General features: G+C 38.8%; 2 protein-coding genes across 4 annotated transcripts; one reads left to right on the forward strand and one right to left on the reverse strand.

Moving 5' to 3' along the window:
* The first annotated feature begins 1,226 nt into the window (after positions 1-1,226).
* Positions 1,227-6,239, forward strand: LOC126634619 (NAC domain-containing protein 54). Of its 3 annotated transcripts, none has more exons than XM_050305149.1 (7): positions 1,227-1,395; positions 1,488-1,768; positions 3,439-3,722; positions 3,839-4,195; positions 4,455-4,916; positions 5,125-5,212; positions 5,328-6,239. In XM_050305149.1, the coding sequence occupies exons 2-7, from the start codon at positions 1,612-1,614 to the stop codon at positions 6,062-6,064; spliced, it is 2,085 nt and encodes a 694-aa protein (XP_050161106.1). In that variant the 5' UTR covers positions 1,227-1,395; positions 1,488-1,611; the 3' UTR covers positions 6,065-6,239. The 3 variants fall into 3 exon arrangements, with proteins under 3 accessions (XP_050161106.1, XP_050161108.1, XP_050161107.1); XM_050305151.1 differs by having other exon boundaries at positions 3,439-3,716; XM_050305150.1 differs by having other exon boundaries at positions 1,580-1,768.
* A 6,371-nt stretch (positions 6,240-12,610) lies between these two features.
* Positions 12,611-24,055, reverse strand: LOC126634622 (putative ALA-interacting subunit 4). Its single transcript, XM_050305156.1, has 8 exons — positions 23,634-24,055; positions 23,152-23,210; positions 22,972-23,046; positions 22,750-22,866; positions 22,563-22,633; positions 13,551-13,848; positions 13,160-13,449; positions 12,611-12,870 (listed from the first exon to the last, which is right to left on the reverse strand). Exons 1-8 carry the CDS (start codon positions 23,698-23,700, stop codon positions 12,807-12,809), a joined length of 1,041 nt encoding a protein of 346 aa, XP_050161113.1. The 5' UTR covers positions 23,701-24,055; the 3' UTR covers positions 12,611-12,806.
* Positions 24,056-25,024: the final 969 nt, after the last annotated feature.

Below are 25,024 nucleotides of genomic sequence, written 5' to 3' on the forward strand. Positions count from 1 at the left end.
GCCAAGGGCTTGTCACAAGGAAGTGTGGGCTTGGAAACAAGCTTGGACTCTTAACATAGAGCCAACCTTTGAGTTCTTAAGAGGCACTTCCTGAAAAGACTGAAATCAAGTCTAGACTCCATTGGAGTCAACCTCTGAGTTTCAACTCCATTGGAGTCAACCTCTGAGTTTCAATTGCCAATGTGTGGTTACACGTGAGGGGGCGTGCATCGATGGTGGAAGTCAACAATGGTGACTTTAAATATGATTACCCTACTCTAACTAATACTGAGACATTTTGTGGTAAAACTCCACACCTAATTGGATTGGGTAGGTGGTAAAGTTGGTAACAATATCGATGTCGTTAGAGTGGGCCCCCCAGGCTTGTCGATCTAAAAAATTTCAACACCAACATATAGAAATACTTATAAGAGAGGAAATACATTTGATAGGAGTGCATGATGGCATTTTTGGTGTACCTTTAACAGCTCCTAAATTTTTTTTGGGTTTAAGTTTCTATAAACATGTTCTATGCAGTGGTGGGTCCTAGAAATTTTCTTCTTGATGCCAAAAGGCATGAATCTCGCATGCCATCCCGAGTTGCCCTTGGTTTCGTACTGACTGAGGACATCAAATGAACATACGTGTATGAATAATGGAGAATAGGCGGAGTTACATACTTTCGCTAATAAACTTAAGCCCCCTAGTTAAGTAATAGCAGTTGAATTAATTATAATAGAACCCAAAAATTTGATATGTAGCAAAAGGAATAGAAAATTAAAAAGGAAAAACTGTTAGTTGGGTTGGGTAGCCAGGTTATACCAATGACTAGAAAAGACGAAAGGAAGATACTGATAGTTTTCCAATCGGTTCTTATTAGAAACAAAAAGAGAGGAAGGAATGTTGGGGATGAGCATGTGAAAAGGACAGTCTTGAGTTATAACGCCGCCGAAATTCGTTTCCACGATTTCTCGTTAAGAAAATATACTTGTTTGCAGAAAAGGCCAGTAATGCCTCCGTTAAGACTCCAAACGTGGACAATAGGTTCCAAGAAAGGACAAGATCGAAGCATGGGATCAATGGAGAGAGAGAGAGAGAGAGAGAGAGAGAGAGAGAGATGGATTAAGCTTGTAAATAAAGATGGGAGGAATCATGATCATGTTGATTGGTTGAGGAAAAAGAAATGTGTAAAGTTAAAGTAGCTAGAGAGGAAATATCAGGTGGGGGTGGGGTGGCAGCCTCCCCATCTTTATTTGCTTGCTTTTTCCATCGTTGCCTTTTTGTTCTCTTATTTACTAAACCCCAAGCAACCTACACATTCCAACCTCTCTCTCTCTCCCAAGTTTTCGAGTTTCTTTCTCATTCAGTTCTCCGCTTTGGTTCTTCATCTTCTTCTTCCTCTCCTAGCTAGCTAAGGTTGGTTTTTGCGTGTTTAATTGTACGTACAATAGTGTATTAATCATAAATTCTCTAATAACTAGGGTTTTGTTGCTGATTGATTGTTGCAGGGTGTTGTGGTGTGATTCTTGATTTTTATTGACGGGATTTGTCATCCAAGTTAGCTAGTTATTAACATTTGTGCCCTTTTATTATCATCAAGGGGAAGAATAAGAAGAAGGTCCATCTGTATACATGGCTCCTGTTTCATTGCCTCCTGGTTTTAGGTTCCATCCCACAGATGAGGAATTAGTTGCTTACTACCTCAAAAGAAAGATTAATGGCCGTAAGATCGAATTAGAGGTCATCCCTGAAGTTGATCTCTACAAGTGTGAGCCATGGGACTTACCAGGTACTCCCTCTCTGAACAGTCTTTATAAAAATGGTTTTTCTAGTAGTGTATTTCTTTCCCTTTTTGTTCATTGTTTTATTAACTGCTTAGCTTGTTAATTGTTCAAGTACCTAAGCTAATGTTTTAGGCTCAAATTTTTGGAAATGATTAATTGAGGTGAAATAACAATTATTAACATGAAGATATGACTCCATAATTGAATAATTGATTAAAAGCAGAACAATTTCAAATTGGCCCTGAGTCTTTAAAATTGTTTACTTCCCCTACAATTCCTTATTTATAAATTTGTTTACATATAGCAGTCCAGTGTCAAAATATTAAAATGAAGACGGGGACTTCAAAATTGATTAAGGGCGATGCTTTATGTATAAAAGGAATTTGATATTTTGCCTCCTTTAGGCATGCTTATCCTTTATTTGTATTCAACTATATTTAAGGGAAGAAGGGAGAGTTCGAAGTTATGAGAGGAGGAGGGGGGGTTGTATGAATAGAAACTCAACACTCTATTCATCAAAACTACCACAGGGTGGCCCAGTAGTTGGGGACAAATTCTAGGCCCGTATTTCACAAAACATGTGTTGGATTCAATTCATGGCATTGGTGAATTGGGGAGTGCTGTAATGTCTCTTTGAGTCTTCCTTTCCCGAATGGTGGATTGCCGTGGTGAAGCCACCAACTGATTCTTTTTTTTAAAATAAAATAAAAATTCTATCAACCAAGATATTGAACCACATGCATATCGCAATTACTTAACAATGAATTAAGTACATGTTTATTTTGGTAACTAATGATGAAATACTTCCTTACTTATGAGTCAAATATGCTGAACTTTTAACCTTTAAATATCCATTAGCGCTTATTAAATAATAATAATAATAATAGAGTGTAAAGAAACTTCAAACCACCGACACATGGTCCACCGATCTTTAGGGTTCCTGTTGTGAACACCAAGTTTTAAAGTTAGACAGAGAAAGAACCAAGTCAAAAAGCTAGCATGGAAAAAGAAAAGGATTGCTTTTTGTGTGCGACTGGTATGGGTTGCTTTTTGTGTGCGACTGGTATGGGTTCCAAGCAATGCTTTCCAAGTTTACATGCACTTCTTCCTTCACACCCTTTTCCACAAGGAGTGTTCTTAATTATTGGTAATAGTTAATAACTAAGCCATGCAACATGGGCTTAAATTCAAGAATTTTATGCTGCTAGCCTGCATGTATGTTTATTCCGGTTGCTCTTCTAATGGTGACATATTCTTTTGTCAGCAATTCATTAGATAAATGGTTCATTTTATAAACACGTGATAAAACATCTTTTAGATATATAGATGATGTCATTGGGACTGTGTCTTGGTGAGAATTTCTCTTCCAAATGAGTGTGTTTTTATTAATATTTGCATATGTCATTGGTATGATTATTATTTTTGTTGTTATTTTTAAGGGAATAATGCTGAGGAGACCACAATTTTGTACTATGTTTTCATGACATCTATGTGTCACATCAATAATTAAATTATCTGAGTAGCAGATCATGCATGTGGTCTCCCGATAATTTCTTTCTCTGCTTGAACTTACTCTTACAAATGCATTGGCAATGCTGTCATTGTACAATGTTATGGTGTTTTTAATAAATCATCTACGAAAAGCAGCCAAACTGAAATATTAACAAATATACAGGAAAGTCATTATTGCCCAGCAAAGATCTGGAGTGGTATTTCTTCAGTCCACGAGATCGAAAGTACCCTAACGGATCGAGGACCAATCGTGCTACTAAAGCTGGATACTGGAAGGCAACGGGAAAGGACCGCAAGGTAAACTCACAGACGCGTGCGGTTGGCATGAAGAAAACCCTAGTTTATTACAGGGGAAGAGCACCCCATGGCATTCGAACCAATTGGGTTATGCATGAATATCGCCTCGACGAGAGGGAGTGTGAAACTGCACAAGGCTTGCAGGTTCAGGTTCTTTTTCTAATTCTTTCTCAAAATTCACAATTAATTTGAATTAAATTTCATGGTAATAAAACCCTCGTGCAAATTAATTATATATAATTTTAAACATATATATGCATGTACAGGACGCGTATGCGCTATGTCGTATTTTTAAGAAGACTGCAACGGGGCCAAAGATAGGAGAGCATTACGGTGGCACAAGTACTACCAATTACCAGCTGACCAGTGACCACTCATCCAGCGTTAATGAACTATATTCTGATGGAGGAAGATGTGAAGATTTCGAGAGCTCAAGTTATCCGATGCAAATGCATAATGCATGCTCTTCATCACCAAACTTTGTTCATAAAAATTCACTTGATGACATGGGTAGAAAAAGAGATGGAAAATGGACACAGTTCTTATCGAAAGAGGCATTTAATTGCTCGTCCTCATTTTCTCCATTTCTCAATCATGAAAACATTTCATACCCTCCATCTAAGGTATTACTAATTTTTATGTCAATATATAAAGTTCTATAGAGAAATTACGTAGTACAAATTTCGCCATGTTATTATAAAAGAAGTGGTCCAATGTCCTAGTGAATAGGCTGTTAGATTTCTATCCATGTGTCCTGGGTTCATAAATCCTATTTCCTAAATTATTGTAATAGTTTTAAAAAATAAATTACTAATTTAAACCGTAAAAAAATTCAAATAAGAATCGTATGTTTATATTTAACAACATACGTCCTATTTGCAGGTTGACATAGCATTAGAGTGTGCAAGGCTGCAGCATCGACTCTCACCTCCTCCATTAGAAGTGGAAGATTTCCCTCAAGTTGGACTCAACGACTTCAAAACGATGCAATACTCAAATCCTGCACTTGACACCACAAGTACTGAAACTGATGCTTTGCAGGAAATTCTTTCAGTTGCACATGTTTCTCAAGAAATGGTCAATCAATCCAGTAATCATGTGGATCAGACATGGGGTGGAAACTACGCTCCTCCAGCCAATGACTTTAGCTTTATGGTTGATCGAGATGCACATTATAATCAGATTACTGATCACTTGAATTCTATGAGATATGTGGATCAAAAAACATGGGGAAATTCGTATACACGGTCAATCGAGATTGGAGACCTGAAGGATGATTTTAGGATGGAGAATACAGCTGAGAACCTAAGGTGGATAGGAATGTCAGACAAAGATCTGGAGAAGGTACATTAATTTACAATTTAACTTATCAACTTACCATCCATCAGACTTGGCTTGCATAAAAATATAAAACCAGCTTATTGAAAGTGCAGTTTGACTAAAAGTCAATGATCTCTTGCTAACCCTAGTGCTAGGTTTCCATTGAAATGCATTACTTTTATTTGTTATTTCTTGATATTAATATACATTCTCCTTTTCTGATATTGGATAGAGCTTCACGGAGGAACACAAGATAATTCCAATAGAAAACACTTCATCTTTTCGTAAGGAAGAAGAAGAGCAACATTATGAGGCTCAAGGTATATATATATACAAGAGTTGTATTTCTTATCTTTCTTCTCCAAGGTTAATTTGCGCTTAGGTTATTGCATTTCTTCTTTATTTTCGGCTAACAAATTAAAGATACGATTACAGGAGGACCTGGGCATCGTAGTGGCATAATCAAGGAACTCAATGATAATGAGGCAAACGATGATGATTTCTCACTTAGTTTCATCAATGAAGACCCGAACGAGAACTTCCTCCATGATGGAAACATGGATGACTATTCAACTTCTCCAAGCTTCGAAGTCATCGAAGAAGTTCAAGTTAATCACGGCATGTTTATTTCAACTCGGCAGGTGGCTGAAACATTCTTTCACCAGTTAGTGCCTTCACAAACAGTTAAGGTCCATCTAAACCCAGTGTTCGGCCAGAACCTTTTGGTAGAGAGAGTTGTTACACAAACAAAGTCCAAGGATAGAGGTTCTTTCTTTGAGAGGTTCAAGGAACTTGTGATGGAAAAGTTTGACGGAATTGCCAAATCAACAAAGCCATGGAGGAAAATTGCAAGCACTCTTGTTTGTGCAGTTACACTTATATTGATGCACATGATCATCTATCTTGGGCAACATATGGAAGATGAGAAATTCATGGATGCCTTCGCCACAACTACAACTGCAACGATTGTGGAAGAAAAAGGCAATTCTAACATTAGCAAGAAGGAAGGACTTGGATTAATTAAGTGGAGCAACAAAAAAGAAAAGGTTTGCTTGGTTAATATAAGAGATGGGAGTACTTGTAGTGTGTTTCTGAAGAAGATGGGGATTTTCCTCACAGTTTCTTTGGCTCTTGGTACCATGTGGGCTAACCACAATGTAATTCCCTCTTGAACTCAACCATTTTATTTCGGTTCTAACAATAGTTTGTCTGTTTGGGAGAGGGGATAATTCAGCCTAACCCATAGCTATAAGTTCAAATATATCTTCACAATATGTATTTTAAATTGACATAAAATCATGTAAGAGTTGATATTGATTTATACTAAAAGAGATTTCCTTGTTTTCATTTTACTTTCTTAATCATGCCAGAGGGGAGCATACTTTCTGACCATGTAATTATAATACATGGCAAATTTTGATTTGATAGTAGTATTACTTAACAAAGTTTAATGGTAAGCTAAACTCTACACAAGTTTTTCTCCTTACAAGTATAATGTGGGAAATCACTAGTTTCATTATTTGTTATTATATTTGGTTTTTTAGATTGACGCTAAAACCACTGAAATTACCTATAATATCCCCATAGTGGAGACTGGGATACAAATATGTGTAGCAATTTGTTTTCCTTTCAATTACTTTGGCAAGTTATTTGATCCCCTCAAATGTGCTAGTTGTGTTTTGAATCAGAGAACTTTACAACCCATTATGTTTCTAGTTAGGTTAATGATAGGGATACCAAATTTATGAACTAAATTTTGTAAATCAAATGATATGGTTGTTAATGATTAGATTATTATTTAAGTGTTGATTAACGTGCTGATTTCATATTTGTGACACATCATTTAATTTGTAAATTTTGGTCTACCTAGCATTACCTTTGTAGTTAATCCATTTCTTTTATTTTATAATTGAAGTCAATTGTGGGAGTTATAAATTATAAAACACGCATCCTTTCTCTTAATGGTCCTTGTCATGAATTCCACTATTACAATTACTACTAGAATTAACAGCTTGCCCGACTAAACTTTGCACGATGGAAACTAACTCCGTTGGGCAAAGGTCATAAGCCCGATAGAATACTTGGTCGGGCAAACCTGGACGCCGTTTTGGTTTTTCTTAGAATCTTTAGGTGACGACCCCATTTGAACGGGTAAAATGCATTCGTCGGGCAAAAGGTGTGAAAAAGATACGAAAAAGAAGTTAGAGCACCCGATAACTTTTATACAAAAACACTCCACGTTCCCAGATGCCTTAGAGAAGTGAACGACAAGGAGTCACCAGATGGGTTGAAAATTGAAACAGAAGAAAGAGGAGAGATTTAGGATTCATTGAAATAGATTATACTATATAGTAATACTAAGCTAGCTAGCTAGCTAGGTTTTACTTTAGTTAGTAGGGCGAACATTGATAACATTTGGAAACCTTTAGGAGACAGAAGATTGTAGCAAGGCAAGAATAATTTCGTCGGACAAGTTTTTGGCACTAAGAAGAAACTTGGCACGAAATTCGTTGAGGCTTGTGGGATGAAACTAGGTTCTGTCAGCTAAGCGGAGTTGCCCGACGCATTCTTCCGTCGACTAAAGCTTTCATTATGTCGTTTTAAGGACCACACTGACGGGTTTAAAAAGAGAAGTAAACGATGCTATACTTGACGGCGGTGTATAAATTGTATGATGACTCTCCCCTCCCGGCCGCTGCTTCTCCCTGCCCCTCTCTCTCTTACACACAAACACACACTCTCCTCCATCTCTCCCTCTCCCAATTAATTGAAGGTTAGTTTATTTTTATTTGTTGATTAATTTGTTCTTCGAATGTGTGATTAATTAATTTTGATGTGTGTGGCTTTGTGATTGGATTGGAAGTAAATTCAAGTAAAAGTATATATTTCTCTTAATTATAAATAGTAAGTTTGAATTTATTTAATTGTGATATTTATATATGCTGGAATTGTGTATGATGTGCAATTTTGAGTTTGTTTAATTCATTTGTGGCATGAAATTCGGTAAAATTTCATAACTATTTACACGAAGTTAATTATGCTGATTAAATTCGTATAATAAATTCGAAAAGCACCTTAGGCCTGTTTGAGATTTTGTTGGATGCATGTGTAGACGCCGTATGTGACTCCACGATCTAACTGAATCTTGAATTGTCCAGTTCAGACAGTTTAGGAGTGCACTAGTATGTGTTTTGGGTTTGCGATGAGCCTAAGTTTTGTTTGTGAAAAATTCGTATTCCCCTAATGTTCTTCAAGTGCATACTAGATATTTGGCTGTAATATATACGTCGCACTTAGGGAATCCTGGGGAGATGCTACCAATTTTTTTACAACTAAAAATAGTTGAGAGATTCGCAAACTGCAACAAGGAAAGTGGACTTTCAAACGGGACATGATCATTGCCGAAGGCAAAAGGGGGCAATGAAGTGTATTTGAAATCATTATGATGACTAAATTATCTAAATATAGGCGCAATAGACAAGGAGTGGATCAGTCTGCAAAATAGAAGTTAATATTTGGATGGGATCGTCAATTTTATTCAATTTGCAAGCAACCATGTCAGTGCTTAGAATCATAATAGGTGTCCTTGCGTGAAATATAATAATTGTGTTTAGATGACAGTGGACGAAGTCCAATTTCACTTGTATTCAAATGGGATGGTACACACTTACTCCAATTGAACTTATCATTGAGAATTGCCCATTACAACGTCAACATGTTCCGGGAGTTGGAAAGTTTGGCATGAACATTCTACATATTTCCATGTTAATGACGACCAAGTGATGGACATATTGTGAAACCCCACCCCAAAGTTAATTGTAATTTCACATTTTTAAATTTATGAAATTACCTTTTTGTCCCCTATCCTTTACCTAATTCGGATTCCCTCTTGGATTTTCTCTTAACACTCTCTCTCTTGGACTGCCATGTGGTAGCTCCCCCACCCATCCATTTTCTCTTCTCTCTTCTCCCCCGAGTCTCTCTCTTTCTCGCACACTATCTCCTTTTCCCCGAGTTACACACACACCCACACACCCAAAACCAGGAAAACAACGGCGACGGCTACACCACCACGTCCACCGGTGTCGACTCTTTACCTCCCTCCTCCTCTGCGAAGCCTAAGAAGCCCAATAAACTTTCCCGGCGAGCTTTGTGGCTTTTGAGCCAAAATCCGGCCAACTCTAGCCACCTCACGACGTGATATAGGTATGAAACTCTTCCTTTTTTGAAACCCTTTAACCCAAAACCAAGGGCTTCGGCCCATTGAGCTAACCCAATCCAATCCTTTGGGCCAAGCTTTCAAGTCCAAAACCCATTAGAACCCAAACCTAAAACCCTTTGAACCTATGCCTTTGGGCCGTGTAGAACTTGGGCCTTTGGCCCGTTGAACCCAAACCCAAACCCAGTCGGATCCTAGGAACCCAAGCCATTCGTGGGCCTGCGCGTGGACACACGTGAAGGGTTGTTCGTACCGGTGCTTGGAGCACACGCGTCGCCAATGACTTTTCCAGCCAACTTTCTGGCGACCCACGGCTACGCATGGCCACTAGAGCCGCCACCTTGCGGCTGCGCGTGGGGGTATCCAAGGTCCCCCTTGTGTTTTTCGACGTCTTGAATCCGTTTATGACATCTATTTTCTGAAATTCAATCGGTATGACAGAGTTTTATTAATTGAACCCTTCATGTGCTTAGGTGCATTTATTAACTGCGATTTCCTTTTTCGCACAGGTCTTTGATGACGGATTATTTGTGAGTGGACCCATTCTAAAATGCATATTTTACTATTAGAAATGCATACATGAAAAACATGATTTAATGGTTATATTTTACGAAATGCTTTTGAGTAAATTAGATTTACACTTTATGAAATATCATGCTTTACTAGAATATTTTGGAATACCATACTTTATCGATTTTTATGAGCTTTGTAGTATATATGATGGATGACTATATACCATGAAGATGTTTGAGATATGATGCTTGAGCTACTAAGCTTCGATGAGATATATATATATATATATATATATATATATATTATGTTGGAAAGATTATATTCAATGTTTTGTGCTTATTTAGTGGTCACTGTTCTGCCTATGGGCGATGATACTTATATTGGCGTCAGCCGGGTGTTTGTAGATGTCTTTGGCTGGGCGTTGGTAGATGGCTTCGGCCAGGAGATATTTATATTGGTTTTGGTTGGGCGTTTGTAGATGGCTTCAGCTGGGAGATACTTATATATGGCTTCGGTTCGGCATTTGTAGATGGCTTCGGCCGGAAGATACTTATATATGATACCACTAGTTAGCACACTATATGATATATGTTTTATGAAAGATTTTATGGCATGCTAGGGTTTTCAAGAAACCTATTACATATTATACCATTGAGTTTTCATAAAATTTTGGGGGTTATTACGTTGATGAATAACTGTTTCAGTATTAATTATATATCAACTTGGTCCACTCATGTTTGTTTTGCACCCCTTCAGGACATATAATGAGGCATACGATCCGAGCTACGAGGCATTCCCTACCAGTGATACCGCGTCATCCTCTCTACTTTGACTTCACTTGTAATAGCACCTTCCGCTTGTATTCTGAATTAGATATATGCTCTGAACATGTCATGCATTATCACTATATTTTTATTGACGGCTGGATACTATTATATTATTTTGGTAAAGTTTGCATTTGAATATTATATTATGTAGTTCGAGTGAAATTTATATGCATGTTTTCTCATGTTCTCAGCATATGCATTCATTAAATGGATTGAGTCACTCTCGGGTGTCGACCAACATGTGGCCATCCCGCTGTCCTCCGGACGTTGGGATCAGGGCGTGTCACATATTGAATGATGCTTTCCCTAATAGTTTACTCAATATGGATGAAGAGTCATCCACCGACCCTGAGAAGTACGATAATTGTACCTTGGTTGTGAAGATTTTTCTGTACTAACATCAGGGGTGGTTGGAAAGTAGTACAATTCATACTTCATAGAAATATTTTGAACTTACCTATGCATGATGACGATGAGGATACTGACGATGACCAAAAAGTTCACCAAGAGGCTTCTTCTGCAATCACCCGAAACCTTCTTGGAGTATAGAGCAACCACATCGTTGAACCACCATTCGAGATGGAATGTGTCCCCGAAATTGAAATAGATGCATTACCTATTGACCTCGGGTGCCAACCACCAACTCAGCGGAATTCCTTGATTAAAGAAAGCAGCAATGACTCAAGCAGTGAAAATGACATTGAGAGGGACAATAAAGAAGGACAATAAAGAAGGACATGAGTATACCAACAACAACCGAGTGTTTAGCAATGTACGGTTACTGTGTAAATACTACAAGATTTAATTTTGCTCTTTTAAGTACAAAGCCTTGTTGCACTTACTTAACGTACATAAAAAAAAAAAAAAAAGACGTTACGTGATGGAGTTGAATTCCATCTGTTAAACTAGGATTAAGATTTAATCTAGTAACTTTACTGTTTTGCTTTATATTTGAATGGATTATTATTTCGTATACTTGACAAATTGTGCATAATTGGCATCTAAATGTGTAGGATGAAGGAGTTGTGAACATAACTTCTGAAATGTGTGATACTGATAGGGATATCTTATCTGCTTGGAGCCTACGACCAGCTTGTGCATAACAATAAAGTGGTTGTTGCATTTCTCTATTTCAATTTGTGGCCGTGGAAGTTTTCCTTCTACAAATTTTTTAACATTCTTCTGCTCCATCAGTCTATTGCTTTGGTAAGTAAATTGTTTTTGAAGTTCAAAGCTATACAAGGGTTAAATTTCTTCAAATATCATTGTTAAATTTCTTATTGTAACATGGGCCAACGGCCCAAGTAACACTACTATTATTACTTTTTAAATATTGTCATGGGCAATTAAAATGGATTATTATGTTTCTTAAGACTCTCCATTGATTATTATCTCAAAATCTCCATTTTCTAAAGGGAAAATTGCACAAATGACACCTTAATTTTTCACTTTTATGCATTTGCAACCCAAACTAAAATTAAGCAAAGCTAACCACCCATATTTAAAATAATATATAACACGCAACTTAAGTTCAATTTTATCCACAATTTCGTTAAATTTAATCATGTGCTATGCCGAGCTAGCTTTTTTAGGCTGACTTTTGAGGATGTTACTTTCACATGATATGCACAAGCCAACATTTTGATATGCATAAGACGCCTCCGAAAATTCCACCATTGCCTGCCCATTGCAAATGTTGGAGGCCATTCCAAACAAAAAAGTAAGGTATCATTTTTTGTTCTAATCGTAACCTTTACCACATCTTTTGTAATTTCTTTCAATATTGATGATTAACCAACTCCTTTTTTGGCTGATCCAATCGTTCGTGATAATCATGATATAAATTGACTGATAACGGAAAAATAGTCGTTTTTGTTTTCACTTTTCATTATTGTTGTAAATCGACAACATTCACCTAAAAAATTGAATGGTGCAAGTTACGCAATCAAACTTTCATGAAATTTACCTAAAAAAAAAAAAGTTACCTAATCAAACTTTCACGAAATTGACCTAAAAGTTTTGAAGTCTGTGAGGTTAATTTTAACTTTTTTAGTATGGGGTAGTGAAGCTTGAAAGTCCCAAAAATAGAAAACCTGCAAGTCTGTAATCCAAAACAAAGTTTAGCAATTCGTTCAAAACGCAAAATATATGCAATGCCATTGCTTGAAAATTCATATTATACACAACTGCAATGCAATATTTACACCAATTAGTTGTTCTGAAGATCTATAAATAGAAATACAAATTAAAAAATTCAAAGAACAACATATATAAATCTCGACCTGGCCAGCCTAATGGCAAAAAAGATTGCCCAAAAAATGCTTGAAGCGGATACTAACATCCATAGACAGACTTCTAGTATATGTGTCCTCCTGGTGCACCTTTGTTCCAAGACAAGTACGATGTATCCCCAAGAGGCCTGCACAAAATGGGCGAATTTTTTTTTTCAAGCACATCTCGCTTGAACATAGATACAACTGAATAGTTGTCAGCCTAAACAGAAGCGAAGCAAGGCGAATGATTCCTAAAACATTTTACATCTGATCCCCAAATTTAAAAACATAATTTTCCATAAACTTCAGCACATACACGTTCTAGACGAACTTTTCACAATTTTTTTTATTGTTATTGTATTATCGGACCTTTTCGAAGACAACCAAGTTTTAGTTGATAAGCAAACTGTAAGACCTACTAACCAATTCACATACCTTGGCTTGAAGAGATAAAGAAGTAAGAAGCTTATAGCCAAGAACAAACACAGTCCACCAACAGTAAGGTATGCTATGCCTAGTAGACAATTCTTTCCGCCAATCCAACTTGCGGTTGAAAGTACCAGCTTCTTATTGCCACCAAAGATGTAGGTGTTATAATTATTCTCTATTGTCACAGTTACTACGTCATCGGCTTCAAGGTCCGCTTCTATTTTCCCATATAGTTTTCTGAAAGTTGGCAGTGCTGAAGTTCGCATCCAAACCATAAGATCTTCTTGTTCACTCAGCTGGTTGATTGCACAACAAGAAAAGAATATAAATTCAAAGAAATATAACAAGGATATAAAACAAGGGGAACATAAGACAGAAAGTAGGTGCGAAGATTTACAGGTATGCTAGAATTCAGTTTTGCTCCTCCAATCAAACCTCCGCTCTGAAAATTCTTAGGATAGATGTCTGAGCCAAATTTTTTCTTAGGGTCACTTTTCCATGTGATGTCCTTTTTGCTGACCCCTAGTTGTTTGTTATTCACTGAAAACTTGTATGTGTCGTTAAACAAACTCCATGCAACTAGACCACACGGAACAATTGCACCATTTGCTGTATAACGTTCAGGAGCACATGTATCTGTTTTCTTTTCATTGGACTTGCTCCGCAACTGACCGTCACTTCTACTTTTAACATATCTGGATACAATATTTCACATGCCACATAAGAAACAGAGTCATAGTATTCAGAAATGCAGAATTACAAGAGGGATGGGGGAAAATGCTACACAGATGTAGGCAGTAAAGGGTTAATGGAAAAGGAAATCAAGATTAGGTGCCAATCTCCTGCACAACATGTATATTTACATATGTTTCCACTTTTTAATTGTCAATCAGGTGGCATCATCTGTCCATATAGTCTGATTAGACAGAGCATTATTTCGAATCCGGTGGCAGGTGAGGGTTTTAACTTGTTGAACATACCCCTCTAGAATAATTAACTTGTTGAACATACCCCTCTAGAATAACCTACACTATCCCCTAGGCTATGTTTTGGATTCCTTTTAGTTTCAGATAACAATTACAGTTCATCATTCGCATTTATGCGTATGTATCCACGTATTGCAGGAAATTTGAGTACCTACAGAAATTGAGTGTGTTTGTACGGGAACCTTATGTTTATTTTCAGAAGTTTGGTGCACAGTACTGGCAAAAAGAAACAGAGGTTTCATGAATTTTCCTACCTTAAATACTTCTAGTCAAAGTCGGGATATTATATATGCAACTCCATGAGTGATATGTACCAGAACAGTCCTGATCTCGTTCTTCTCTCTTCTCATCCACAATAGTATTTTCCAGATGCTCTCACCCTCCACAATCTTTTACCTCCAGGAACTTTACTCTGTAAGACTTATTCAGATGGTGAAACGATTTGAAGCACTTAAAGGTTCCATCAAAATTGAAACCATTGAAGTACATGTTTGGAATTTGGATTTTAATAGTTGGAAAGTATTGTTTGCTTTACCCTTAAGCTTTCATTGGTGTTTTATTCTCGTGGATAACTTGTCGGTGGAGGAGAATAGCTTTGCGGAAACACTTCCAAATTAATATGTAGATACTTTATTTCAGATAAACAACAACAACAAAGCCTTTTCCCACTAAGTGGGGTCGGCTATATGAATCCTAGAACGCCATTGCGCTTGGTTTTGTGTCATGTCCTCCGTTAGATCCAAGTACTCAAGTCTTTTCTTAGGGTCTCTTCCAAAGTTTTCCTAGGTCTTCCTCTACCCCTTCGGCCCTGAACCTCTGTCCCGTAGTCACATTTTCGAACCGGAGCGTCAGTAGGCCTTCTTTGCACATGTCCAAACCACCGGAACCGATTTTCTCTCATATTTCCTTCAATTTTGGCTACTCCTACTTTACCTCGGATATCCTCATTCCCAATTTTATCCTTTCTCGTGTGCCCACACATCCCACGAAGCATCCTCATCTCCGCTACACCCATTTTGTGTACGTGTTGATGCTTCACCGCCCAACATTCTGTGCCATACAACATCGCTGGCCTTATTGCCGTCCTATAAAATTTTCCCTTGAGCTTCAGTGGCCTACGACGGTCACACAACACGCCGGATGCACTCTTACACTTCATCCATCCAGCTTGTATTCTATGGTTGAGATCTCCATCTAATTCTCCGTTCTCTTGCAAGATAGATCCTAGGTAGCGAAAACGGTCACTTTTTGTGATCTTCGCTAGATTGCTCCGGTCATTAGTGTGGATAAGTATATAAATGGATAGAGATAGGAAAGCAAACATAAGATGTACGTGGTTCACCCAGATTGGCTACGTCCACGGAACAGAAGAGTTCTCATTAATTGTGAAGGGTTTACACAAGTACATAGGTTCAAGCTCTCCTTTAGTGGGTACAAGTGAATGATTTAGTACAAATGACATTAGGAAATATTGTGGGAGAATGATCTCGTAACCACGAAACTTCTAAGTACCGGAGTGTGGTATCGTCTTGACTTGCCTTATCTGTCTCATAGGTAGATGTGGCATCTTCTCTGGAAGTACTCTTCCTTCATCCAGGGGTGGTATCTTTAACTGGTGGAGATGCACAAGGTAATGTATCAATTTCACTTGAAGCTTACTTGTAGTTTCAGGCTTGGTCAAGCGTGATACAAACCATGTAGTAGGAGTCCCCCAAGTCGCCGAGCTAGGGGATCTGCTGAAAGAGGTGACAGACAAGGTAAGTAATCAGAGCTCCGGCTGATTGTTCACATTCTCCCTATCTTGCAGGCAGCATGAAGGATAAAGAGAAGAAAAATGAGAATAGATGATATGGGATACTTTTGCTTTTGAAGAAGTAACTTTCCACAGGCTTATTCTTGAACTGGGCTGGAGGGTTTTCTGGTTTCCTCCAGAGTATAAGGCTGACTGAAGAATTTGAGGGTCAAAACAAGTCCATCAAATCTAGAGTACGTTCGACCCTGCTGATATGGGATACTTTTGCTTTTGACAGAGTAGTGGATGTATCGGCACGTGTGCTGTTACGCTTGTCTCCACATGCTTCCTTGTATCCTTCTCACTTGCCCAATCTGTTCCTCAGGCAGATGCGGTATCTTCCCTGGAAGCATAAGATGTTGAAGATGAGTACTCGAGAGCAATGCCAGGTAAGTAATCAGGTAAAGGGTTCCAGGCAGTCAGTTCCTGGCTGGAAGCTTGATTCCAAGTGCTGACTGATTGCTCTCTTTCTCCTTGTCTTGCATGTAAGAACAAGGCCAAAGGAAAAGACAGGGAAAAAGCATGATATGGGATACTCTTGCTTTTAACCCTGATGATATGAGATATTCTTGCTCTAGTATAGCTTGTTTACAAAGGTATTATCAGGGGGAAAGAAAGCTGAATATTTCGAAAGACTTCGTTGGGAGTGCCCTCTCAGATAAGAGGAAGGGTTGAGCATTTTTGCAGGTTTGCCTGTCCGTTGGGGATGAAGGTCGACATATATAGGAGTCTCCCTAACATCAAGTAATAATGCTATTCCTTTACCCTGTTTGGTCATAGCACGGTAGTAAGAGCTGCCAGCTTCACATGTTTTAACTCTGTCAGAGCATTTTGAAAAAGTGGTCTGTGGTATCTGGAAAGTTGATGTTGCGTATGAAGATTACAGACAAGCTTTATCCAAGGAGATCCAGCTCTTGAAGTTGGGAAAGTGGTGCCTCTTCGGTTTTCGAACAAGCAATCCTGTCGGGGATCTGGCTCTCGAGATTCGGAGAACGATGCCTCTTCGATTTTTGAGAAAGCAATCCTGCTGGGGGTCTGGCTCTCGAGATTCGGAGAGCGGTGTCTCTTCGATTTTTGAGAAAGTAATCATGTTGGGAGTCTGGCTCTCGAGATTCGGAGGGCGGTGCCTCTTCGATTTTGGAGCAAGCAATCTTGTTGGGAGTGTTTTCTCGAATGTGAGTAAAAGTTGGGCATGTTTGCTAGTCTACCTTGCCACGAAGCACAGAGGTTGACACACAGGGACTTTCCAATTATCCAGCAGTGGTACTGTTCCTTTACCCTCTCTTCGATTTTTGAGAAAGTAATCATGTTGGGAATCTGGCTCTCGAGATTCGGAGGGCGGTGCCTCTTCGATTTTGGAGCAAGCAATCTTGTTGGGAGTGTTTTCTCGAATGTGAGTAAATGTTGGGCATGTTTGCTAGTCTACCTTGCCACGAAGCACAGAGGTTGACACACCGGGACTTTCCAATTATCCAGCAGTGGTACTGTTCCTTTACCCTTGTGGGTAATAATATGGTAGCTAGACCTTCAAAATTTATGTGTCTAAACTTTGTTAGTGTTGTTTCTTTGCTATTCTTTTACCCTTCTTGGTCAGAGCGATGTAGTGGGAGCTGCAAGCTTCACGTGTCTCAACTTTGTCAGAGAACTTTGGCAAAGTTATCTGTGGTACCCATGAGCTACTGTTGCGTGTGGGAAGTGGGTGATTGAACAGTACGATTCATGTGCTTTCTACTTCATCAGAAATCTTCGACATAATGCCCATAATTTCTGCAAAACTGAGTGTGCGTGTGACAGGTGCTGACAAGGCTGGAAAAGTAGGTGCCTCTTCGATTTCTGAGATCGGCCCTCGTGGTCTCTGAGCAGCCTAGCTTTTGAGAAAGCAAGCCTCTTCGATTTCTGAGATCGGCCTTCGTGGTCTTTGAGCAACCCAGCTTTTGAGAAAGCAAACGCCTCTTCGATTTCTGAGATCGACCCTCGTGGTCTCTGAGCAGCCCAGCTTTTGAGAAAGCAAACGCCTCTTAGATTTCTGAGCAAGCGCCTCTTCGATTTCTGAAGCTTTGTCGATTGCAGATTTTTATAGGGGCTGACATTAAGTTCCAAAACACACTTGAATCTCCACCAGTAGAAGCTCCATTCTTGCACTTCTAAGATCTTGATTTGTCCGACCTCTTCTCTCTTCAACACCTTTGAAAATGTCTGGCCCCTCCGACCGTCGTTTTGACTTGAACCTTGTTGAAGAGGCAGCCCCGCATTCTCCAGACAACATATGGCGCCCATCCTTCGTCTCCCCTACTGGTCCTCTTACCATTGGGGATTCCGTGATGAAGAATGATATGACCGCTGCGGTAGTGGCCAGGAATCTTCTCACTCCCAAAGATAACAGACTACTTTCCAAACGGTCTGATGAGTTGGCTGTTAAGGATTCTTTGGCTCTCAGTGTTCAGTGTGCAAGTTCTATGTCTAATATGGCCCAACGCCTATTTGCTCGAACCCGCCAAGTTGAATCATTGGCGGCTGAAGTGATGAGTCTTAAACAGGATATTAGAGGGCTCAAGCATGAGAATAAACAGTTGCACCGGCTCGCACATGACTATGCTACAAACATGAAGAGGAAGCTTGACCAGATGAAAGAATCTGATGGTCAGGTTTTACTTGATCATCAGAGATTTGTGGGTTTGTTCCAAAGGCATTTATTGCCTTCGTCTTCTGGGGCTGTACCGCGTAATGAAGCTCCAAATGATCAACCTCTGATGCCTCCTTCTTCTAGGGTTCTGTCCAGTACTGAGGCTCCGAATGATCCCCCTCCGGTGCCTTCTCTTTCTGGGGCTCTACCGACTGCTGAGACTTCTCCTAAGCAACCTTTGTGAAGGCTCCCTTTTGTTTGTTTATTTTGACTCATGTATATGTACATATTTGTAACTTATCGGGGATATCAATAAAAAAGCTTTCCTTCATTTCAACGTATTGTGTTAAATACACCAAAGCCTTCTTCGCTAAGTTATTTGAATTTTCTTTTGTTGAAGCTTGTATGTTGAAGCTTTGTGAGTGGAGCATGTAGCTTGAGGTAGTGTTCCCTTAATTTTCAGAGTGAGGAAAACTTCTCGGTTGGAGACTTGGAAAATTCAAGTCACTAAGTGGGATCAACTATATGAATCTTAGAACGCCATTGTGTTATATCCTGTGTCATGTCATCCGTTAGATCCAAGTACTCTAAGTCTTTTCTTAGGGTCTCTTCCAAAGTTTTCTTAGGTCTTCCTCTACCCCTTCGGCCCTGAACCTCTGTCCCATAGTCGCATCTTCTAATCGGAGCGTCAGTAGGCCTTCTTTGCACATGTCCAAACCACCGTAACCGATTTTCTCTCATCTTTCCTTCAATTTCGGCTACTCCTACTTTACCCCGGATATCCTCATTCCTAATCTTATCCTTTCTCATGTGCCCACACATCCAACGAAGCATCCTCATCTCCGCTACACCCATTTTGTGTACGTATTGATGCTTCACCGCCCAACATTCTGTGCCATACAGCATCGCCGGCCTTATTGCCGTCCTATAAAATTTTCCCTTGAGCTTCAGTGGCATACGGCGGTCACACAACACGCCGGATGCACTCTTCCACTTCATCCATCCAGCTTGTATTCTATGGTTGAGATCTCCATCTAATTCTCCGTTCTTTTGCAATATAGATCCTAGGTAATGAAAACAGTCGCTCTTTGGTATTTCTTGATCTCCGATCCTCACCCCTAACTCGTTTTGGCCTCCATTTGCACTGAACTTGCATTCCATATATTCTGTCTTTGATCGGTTTAGGCGAAGACCTTTAGATTCCAACACTTCTCTCCAAAGGTTAAGCTTTGCATTTACCCCTTCCTGAGTTTCATCTATCAACACTATATCGTCTGCGAAAAGCATACACCAAGGAATATCATCTTGAATATGTCCTGTTAACTCATCCATTACCAACGCAAAAAGGTAAGGACTTAAGGATAAGCCTTGATGTAATCCTACAGTTATGGGAAAGCTTTTGGTTTGTCCTTCATGAGTTCTTACGGCAGTCTTTGCTCCTTCATACATATCCTGTATAGCTTGGATATATGCTACTCGTACTCCTTTCTTCTCTAAAATCCTCCAAAGAATGTCTTTTGGGACCCTATCATACGCTTTTTCCAAATCTATAAAGACCATGTGTAAATCCTTTTTCCCATCTTTATATCTTTCCATCAATCTTCGTAAGAGATAGATTGCCTCCATGGTTGAGCGCCCTGGCATGAACCCGAATTGGTTGTCCGAAACCCGTGTCTCTTGCCTCAATCTATGCTCAATGACTCTCTCCCAGAGCTTCATTGTATGACTCATTAGCTTAATACCCCTATAGTTCATGCAATTTTGTACATCGCCCTTATTCTTGTAGATAGGCACAAAAGTGCTCGTTTGCCACTCATTTGGCATCTTCTTCGTTTTCAAAATCCTATTGAAAAGGTCAGTGAGCCATGTTATACTTGTCTCTCCCAAAACTTTCCACACTTCGATTGGTATATCGTCTGGGCCTACTGCTTTTCTATGCTTCATCTTCTTCAAAGCTACAACCACTTCTTCCTTCCGGATTCTACGATAGAAAGAGTAGTTTCTACACTCTTCTGAGTTACTCAACTCCCCTAAAGAAGCACTCCTTTCATGTCATTCATTGAAAAGATTATGAAAATAACCTTTCCATCTGTCTTTAACCGCGTTCTCTGTAGCAAGAACCTTTCCATCCTCATCCTTGATGCACCTCACTTGGTTTAGGTCCCTTGTCTTCTTTTCCCTTACTCTAGCTAGTTTATAGATATCCAACTCTCCTTCTTTGGTATCTAGTCGCTTATACATATCGTCGTAAGCCGCTAACTTAGCTTCTCTCACAGCTTTCTTCGCCTCTTGCTTTGCTTTTCTATACCTTTCACCATTTTCATCGGTCCTATCCTTGTATAAGACTTTACAACATTCCTTCTTAGCCTTCATCTTTGTTTGTACCTCCTCATTCCACCACCAAGATTCCTTTTGGTGTGGGGCAAAGCCCTTAGACTCTCCTAATACCTCTTTTGCTACTTTTCGGATACAACTAGCCATGGAATCCCACATTTGGTTAGCTTCCCCCTCTCTATCCCACACACACTGGGTGATTACTTTCTCTTTGAAAATGGCTTGTTTTTCTTCTTTTAGATTCCACCATCTAGTCCTTGGGCACTTCCAAGTCTTGTTCTTTTTTCTCACTCTTTTGATATGTACATCCATCACCAACAAGCGATGTTGATTAGCCACGCTCTTTCCTGGTATAACTTTGCAATCCTTACAAGTTATACGATCCCCTTTCCTCATTAGAAGAAAATCTATTTGTGTTTTTGACGACCCACTCTTGTAGGTGATCACATGTTCTTCTCTCTTCTTAAAGAAGGTGTTGGCTAAGAAGAGATCATATGCCATTGCAAAATCCAAGATAGCTTCCCCATCCTCGTTTCTCTCCCCAAAACCATGGCCACTATGAAAACCTCCATAGTTGCCTGTCTCCCTGCCCACGTGTCCATTTAAATCTCCTCCTATAAATAACTTCTCCGTCTGAGCAATTCCTTGCACCAAGTCTCCAAGGTCTTCCCAAAATTTCTCCTTCGAACTCGTATCCAACCCTACTTGAGGTGCGTACGCACTAATTACATTGATAAGTTCTTGTCCTATTACAATCTTGATTGCCATGATTCTATCTCCTACCCTCTTGACATCTACAACATCTTGTGTCAAGGTCTTGTCCACGATGATGCCAACACCGTTTCTCGTTCTATTTGTGCCCGAATACCATAGTTTAAACCCTGAGTTTTCTAGATCCTTTGCCTTACGACCAACCCACTTAGTTTCTTGTAGGCACATAATATTTATCCTTCTCCTCACCATAACTTCCACTACTTCCATAGATTTTCCCGTCAAGGTTCCTATATTCCACGTTCCTAAACGCATTTTGCTCTCTTGAACTCTACCCTTCTGTCCTCGCTTCTTCACCCTCCCCCGTCTAATAGGATCAAAGTACTTCTTTTGTGTGTCCCGTGTAAAGTTGATAGGAGCATATGCTCCCAAACAACTTTGAGTGGAGTCGTTCGAAAAGAAGTTTCTATAGCCCCCTTACTCATTTAACACTGCATCCGGGTGCCGATGGAGATACAACGACCCTTGTGGGTCGTCAAAAACACAAATAGATTTTCTTCTAATGAGGAAAGGGGATCGTATAACTTGTAAGGATTGCAAAGTTATACCAGGAGAGAGCGTGGCTAATCAACATCGCTTGTTGGTGATGGATGTACATATCAAAAGAGTGAGAAAAAAGAACAAGACTTGGAAGTGCCCAAGGACTAGATGGTGGAATCTAAAAGAAGAAAAACAAGCCATTTTCAAAGAGAAAGTAATCACCCAGTGTGTGTGGAAATCATAAAAAATCTAAGGCTCCCCAGCTTACGCTGAGCACAATTTAAAGCTCGCAGTTTCTCTTTGACCATGTTAGCAAACAGAAACTAGGCCTCTTCCATGAAAATTTTATATCAAACAGTCATTTCCATGTCCATGCCACATATTCCATGAAAAATGATACTTGACTTGATACTTTTTACATACCGGCGATGATTCTGATAGAAGTGATCAAGCTGGTAGTAAATGTAAACGGGAGATTTCATTTGTTTCGGAATCTGAAAAACCACCGGTAAATGCACATTTTTAGTAGCATGTATCATCATCCTAGAAAAGCAGAGAAACACTTTGCAAAATTAGCCTAAACTCAACACTGGCAGAGGATTGAACTTACCGTCACTCTCCTAATACATGTCTTGTTAGTTTTACTACTCTGAATATATGCAAGCTTATTATCCACATAATTAGGAGGAACGCAATCTTTATCATAGTGGTCGACGATTTCCACCACCTGCATGTTAAACAAGGCAAAGTTTGGTTTCAGGCTCAACAATAATCAGCCGCCACCAGCCAACTTCATGATAAGCACTACATAAAGGATACGAAGATATATTACATGCTCTGATGCAAATAAGGAAGCAAATCCAATTGGTAAAAAGACAATGCCGATTGCAACAAATATTAGTATGACCTGAAATCCGAAACGGAAACATATTAAGAAACCCAAACACACAAAACTGAAGGAAAAACCTGTAACTGAAAAGAAAAATTCATCAAAATGTAGGGTAACCTATACCCATGCTGGTGTTAAAATTGGTTTGCAAGCTGGAAGCTCTTGCTGTGTGAACTGGGAATCTGAAATGCATCATAACAATGCACCAAGCATATTACTTTGGTTAGAATAACGCTTAAACGCCAACGGAAAGGGAGTGGATTGAACAATTCATAATGCACAATGACAATCCAACTGCATCTATTTTTATCTGTTTCATAAATATATAGAAATATGTTGGTCGGGTTGGGGTTCCTCCACAAATCAAACAAATTACACAATCAAGCGTCCAAATAAATGTTAACACAAAAAAGAGCAATGAAATTTGAAGAAGAGAGATGCTTGGCTCCACAAGATTATGGAGGATTTGTACACAGAAAGATTGCGTGACAAATTCACGGAACTTCCGGCTTATGTTTGAAAATATTCATTTTATAAGACACATGCATTTATGCAACACAGAGGAAAAATTAAACAAAAGGGAAGTTAGAAACGTATGAACGAACATTTGGGTCTTCTGGACTTCTTTTTGGTAGAGGAAGTTAAATCCGAGGCTCCATCTTTTGCATCCATCTCCACGATCCCCTCTCTCTACAATGCCACTATTATTCACACAAAATATTTGATCGATTAAGCAAAATTGGAAACAACCCTTTTGAAAATTTGGTAACTTCCTTTGATCTCCAGCAAATTTGGAAGCATGGGAAGAAACAAAACTTTTGCTCTTTGTTCGTTAATCTGGTATTCCAACCCACCCGTGTTTTATATTTTTTTAATGTTTTTTTTTTGTTGGTATTTTTGTTGCTTTTTTTGGGTAGTTGATTGGTGATTTGGTGTGGAAGGTTGTTAGGGAAAAATAATGGAACGAAGGATATGATGTGGGTAGTGTGTTGTGTTTTGGTTGTTTTTGTTTCATTTTGCATGAGCGCAACACCGGTCTTGTAGCTCCTAAATCTCGAACTAGTCGTCCCACCATTCATATATGTCTATTCTTATGCACTCTGATAGAGATTTTTACTACTCATGTGAACGGGCTTAAATTTCCTATTTTACTTGCAAGAATCACAAGGTTATTGTAGTATAAACGGATTTCGCAAGGTCATCTCCACAGGGATTATTAAATAATTCGAACTAATTAGATTTCATTTAATTATTGTAAAATAGAAATTGAAGTGATTGATTTTATAACCTAATTAAAATAAAAACGAATTTAATGAATTAAAATAAACAATCTGCAATATTAGGACTAGAGAGAAGAAAACAGTTTTGAGAAAATCAAATTAAGAAAGCACTAGGGTTCCACCATCACCTAGCAATCCTCTAAATTTTTACCCATTACTTATGATCTATACATGCTACTTTGAAGGTTAGATTTTCCTAATTCATATTCTACTTGGAACCTCCAACATATAACTTATATCTAACATGCAACCCGTCCGGACGTTCGGATCAAATCTGAACATGAAAGATTCATTATGCTTTATGAAAATCCTTTGAAAAACCATGCAATCCTTAAGACGTGATATTCATCCTAAGAGAAATTACAAGTATTAATCACAAGAAGCCAGCGTCAATTTCAGGGAACATTTCGACCAAAATTGCATTAAATTACTTTTCTAAAAATCCTAATGGTGATCAGGCATTAAAACAATTAGATAGTTTTTATCCCGGTGATTAACAATTCAAAGTATGCATGCAATCAATCATAAGTAATTAAATAAAAATCACATATTCATGCTAAGGCTCAAGGCTTCGCCCTAGCAAAAGAAATTAGTTCCGCCTATTCATAATTGAAATCATAGAAAATATTCTTAAGAAAAGGATTGAAAACACCTTCAAGTAGAAAATCTTCAAAACCCTAGCACTTCTCTCTGTCTCCAATATTGCATAAAATAAA

This window comes from Malus sylvestris, chromosome 9, assembly GCF_916048215.2.
Source record: "Malus sylvestris chromosome 9, drMalSylv7.2, whole genome shotgun sequence".
NCBI classification, from domain to species: Eukaryota; Viridiplantae; Streptophyta; class Magnoliopsida; order Rosales; family Rosaceae; genus Malus; species Malus sylvestris.

What these genes read in the sequence shown, in the direction of transcription:
- LOC126634619 (XM_050305149.1), top strand. Translation starts at nt 1,612, where the DNA reads ATGGCTCCTGTTTCATTGCCTCCTGGTTTTAGGTTCCATCCCACAGAT. An exon ending in CAGACAAAGATCTGGAGAAG is followed by an intron (nt 4,917 to 5,124) that starts GTACATTAATTT and finishes GATATTGGATAG; the next exon opens with AGCTTCACGGAGGAACACAA. An exon ending in GCAACATTATGAGGCTCAAG is followed by an intron (nt 5,213 to 5,327) that starts GTATATATATAT and finishes ATACGATTACAG; the next exon opens with GAGGACCTGGGCATCGTAGT.
- LOC126634622 (XM_050305156.1), bottom strand. Translation starts at nt 23,700, where the DNA reads ATGGATGCAAAAGATGGAGCCTCGGATTTAACTTCCTCTACCAAAAAG. An exon ending in GAAGTCCAGAAGACCCAAAT is followed by an intron (nt 23,211 to 23,633) that starts GTTCGTTCATAC and finishes GATGCATTTCAG; the next exon opens with ATTCCCAGTTCACACAGCAA. An exon ending in AACTGAATTCTAGCATACCT is followed by an intron (nt 13,450 to 13,550) that starts GTAAATCTTCGC and finishes GCAATCAACCAG; the next exon opens with CTGAGTGAACAAGAAGATCT.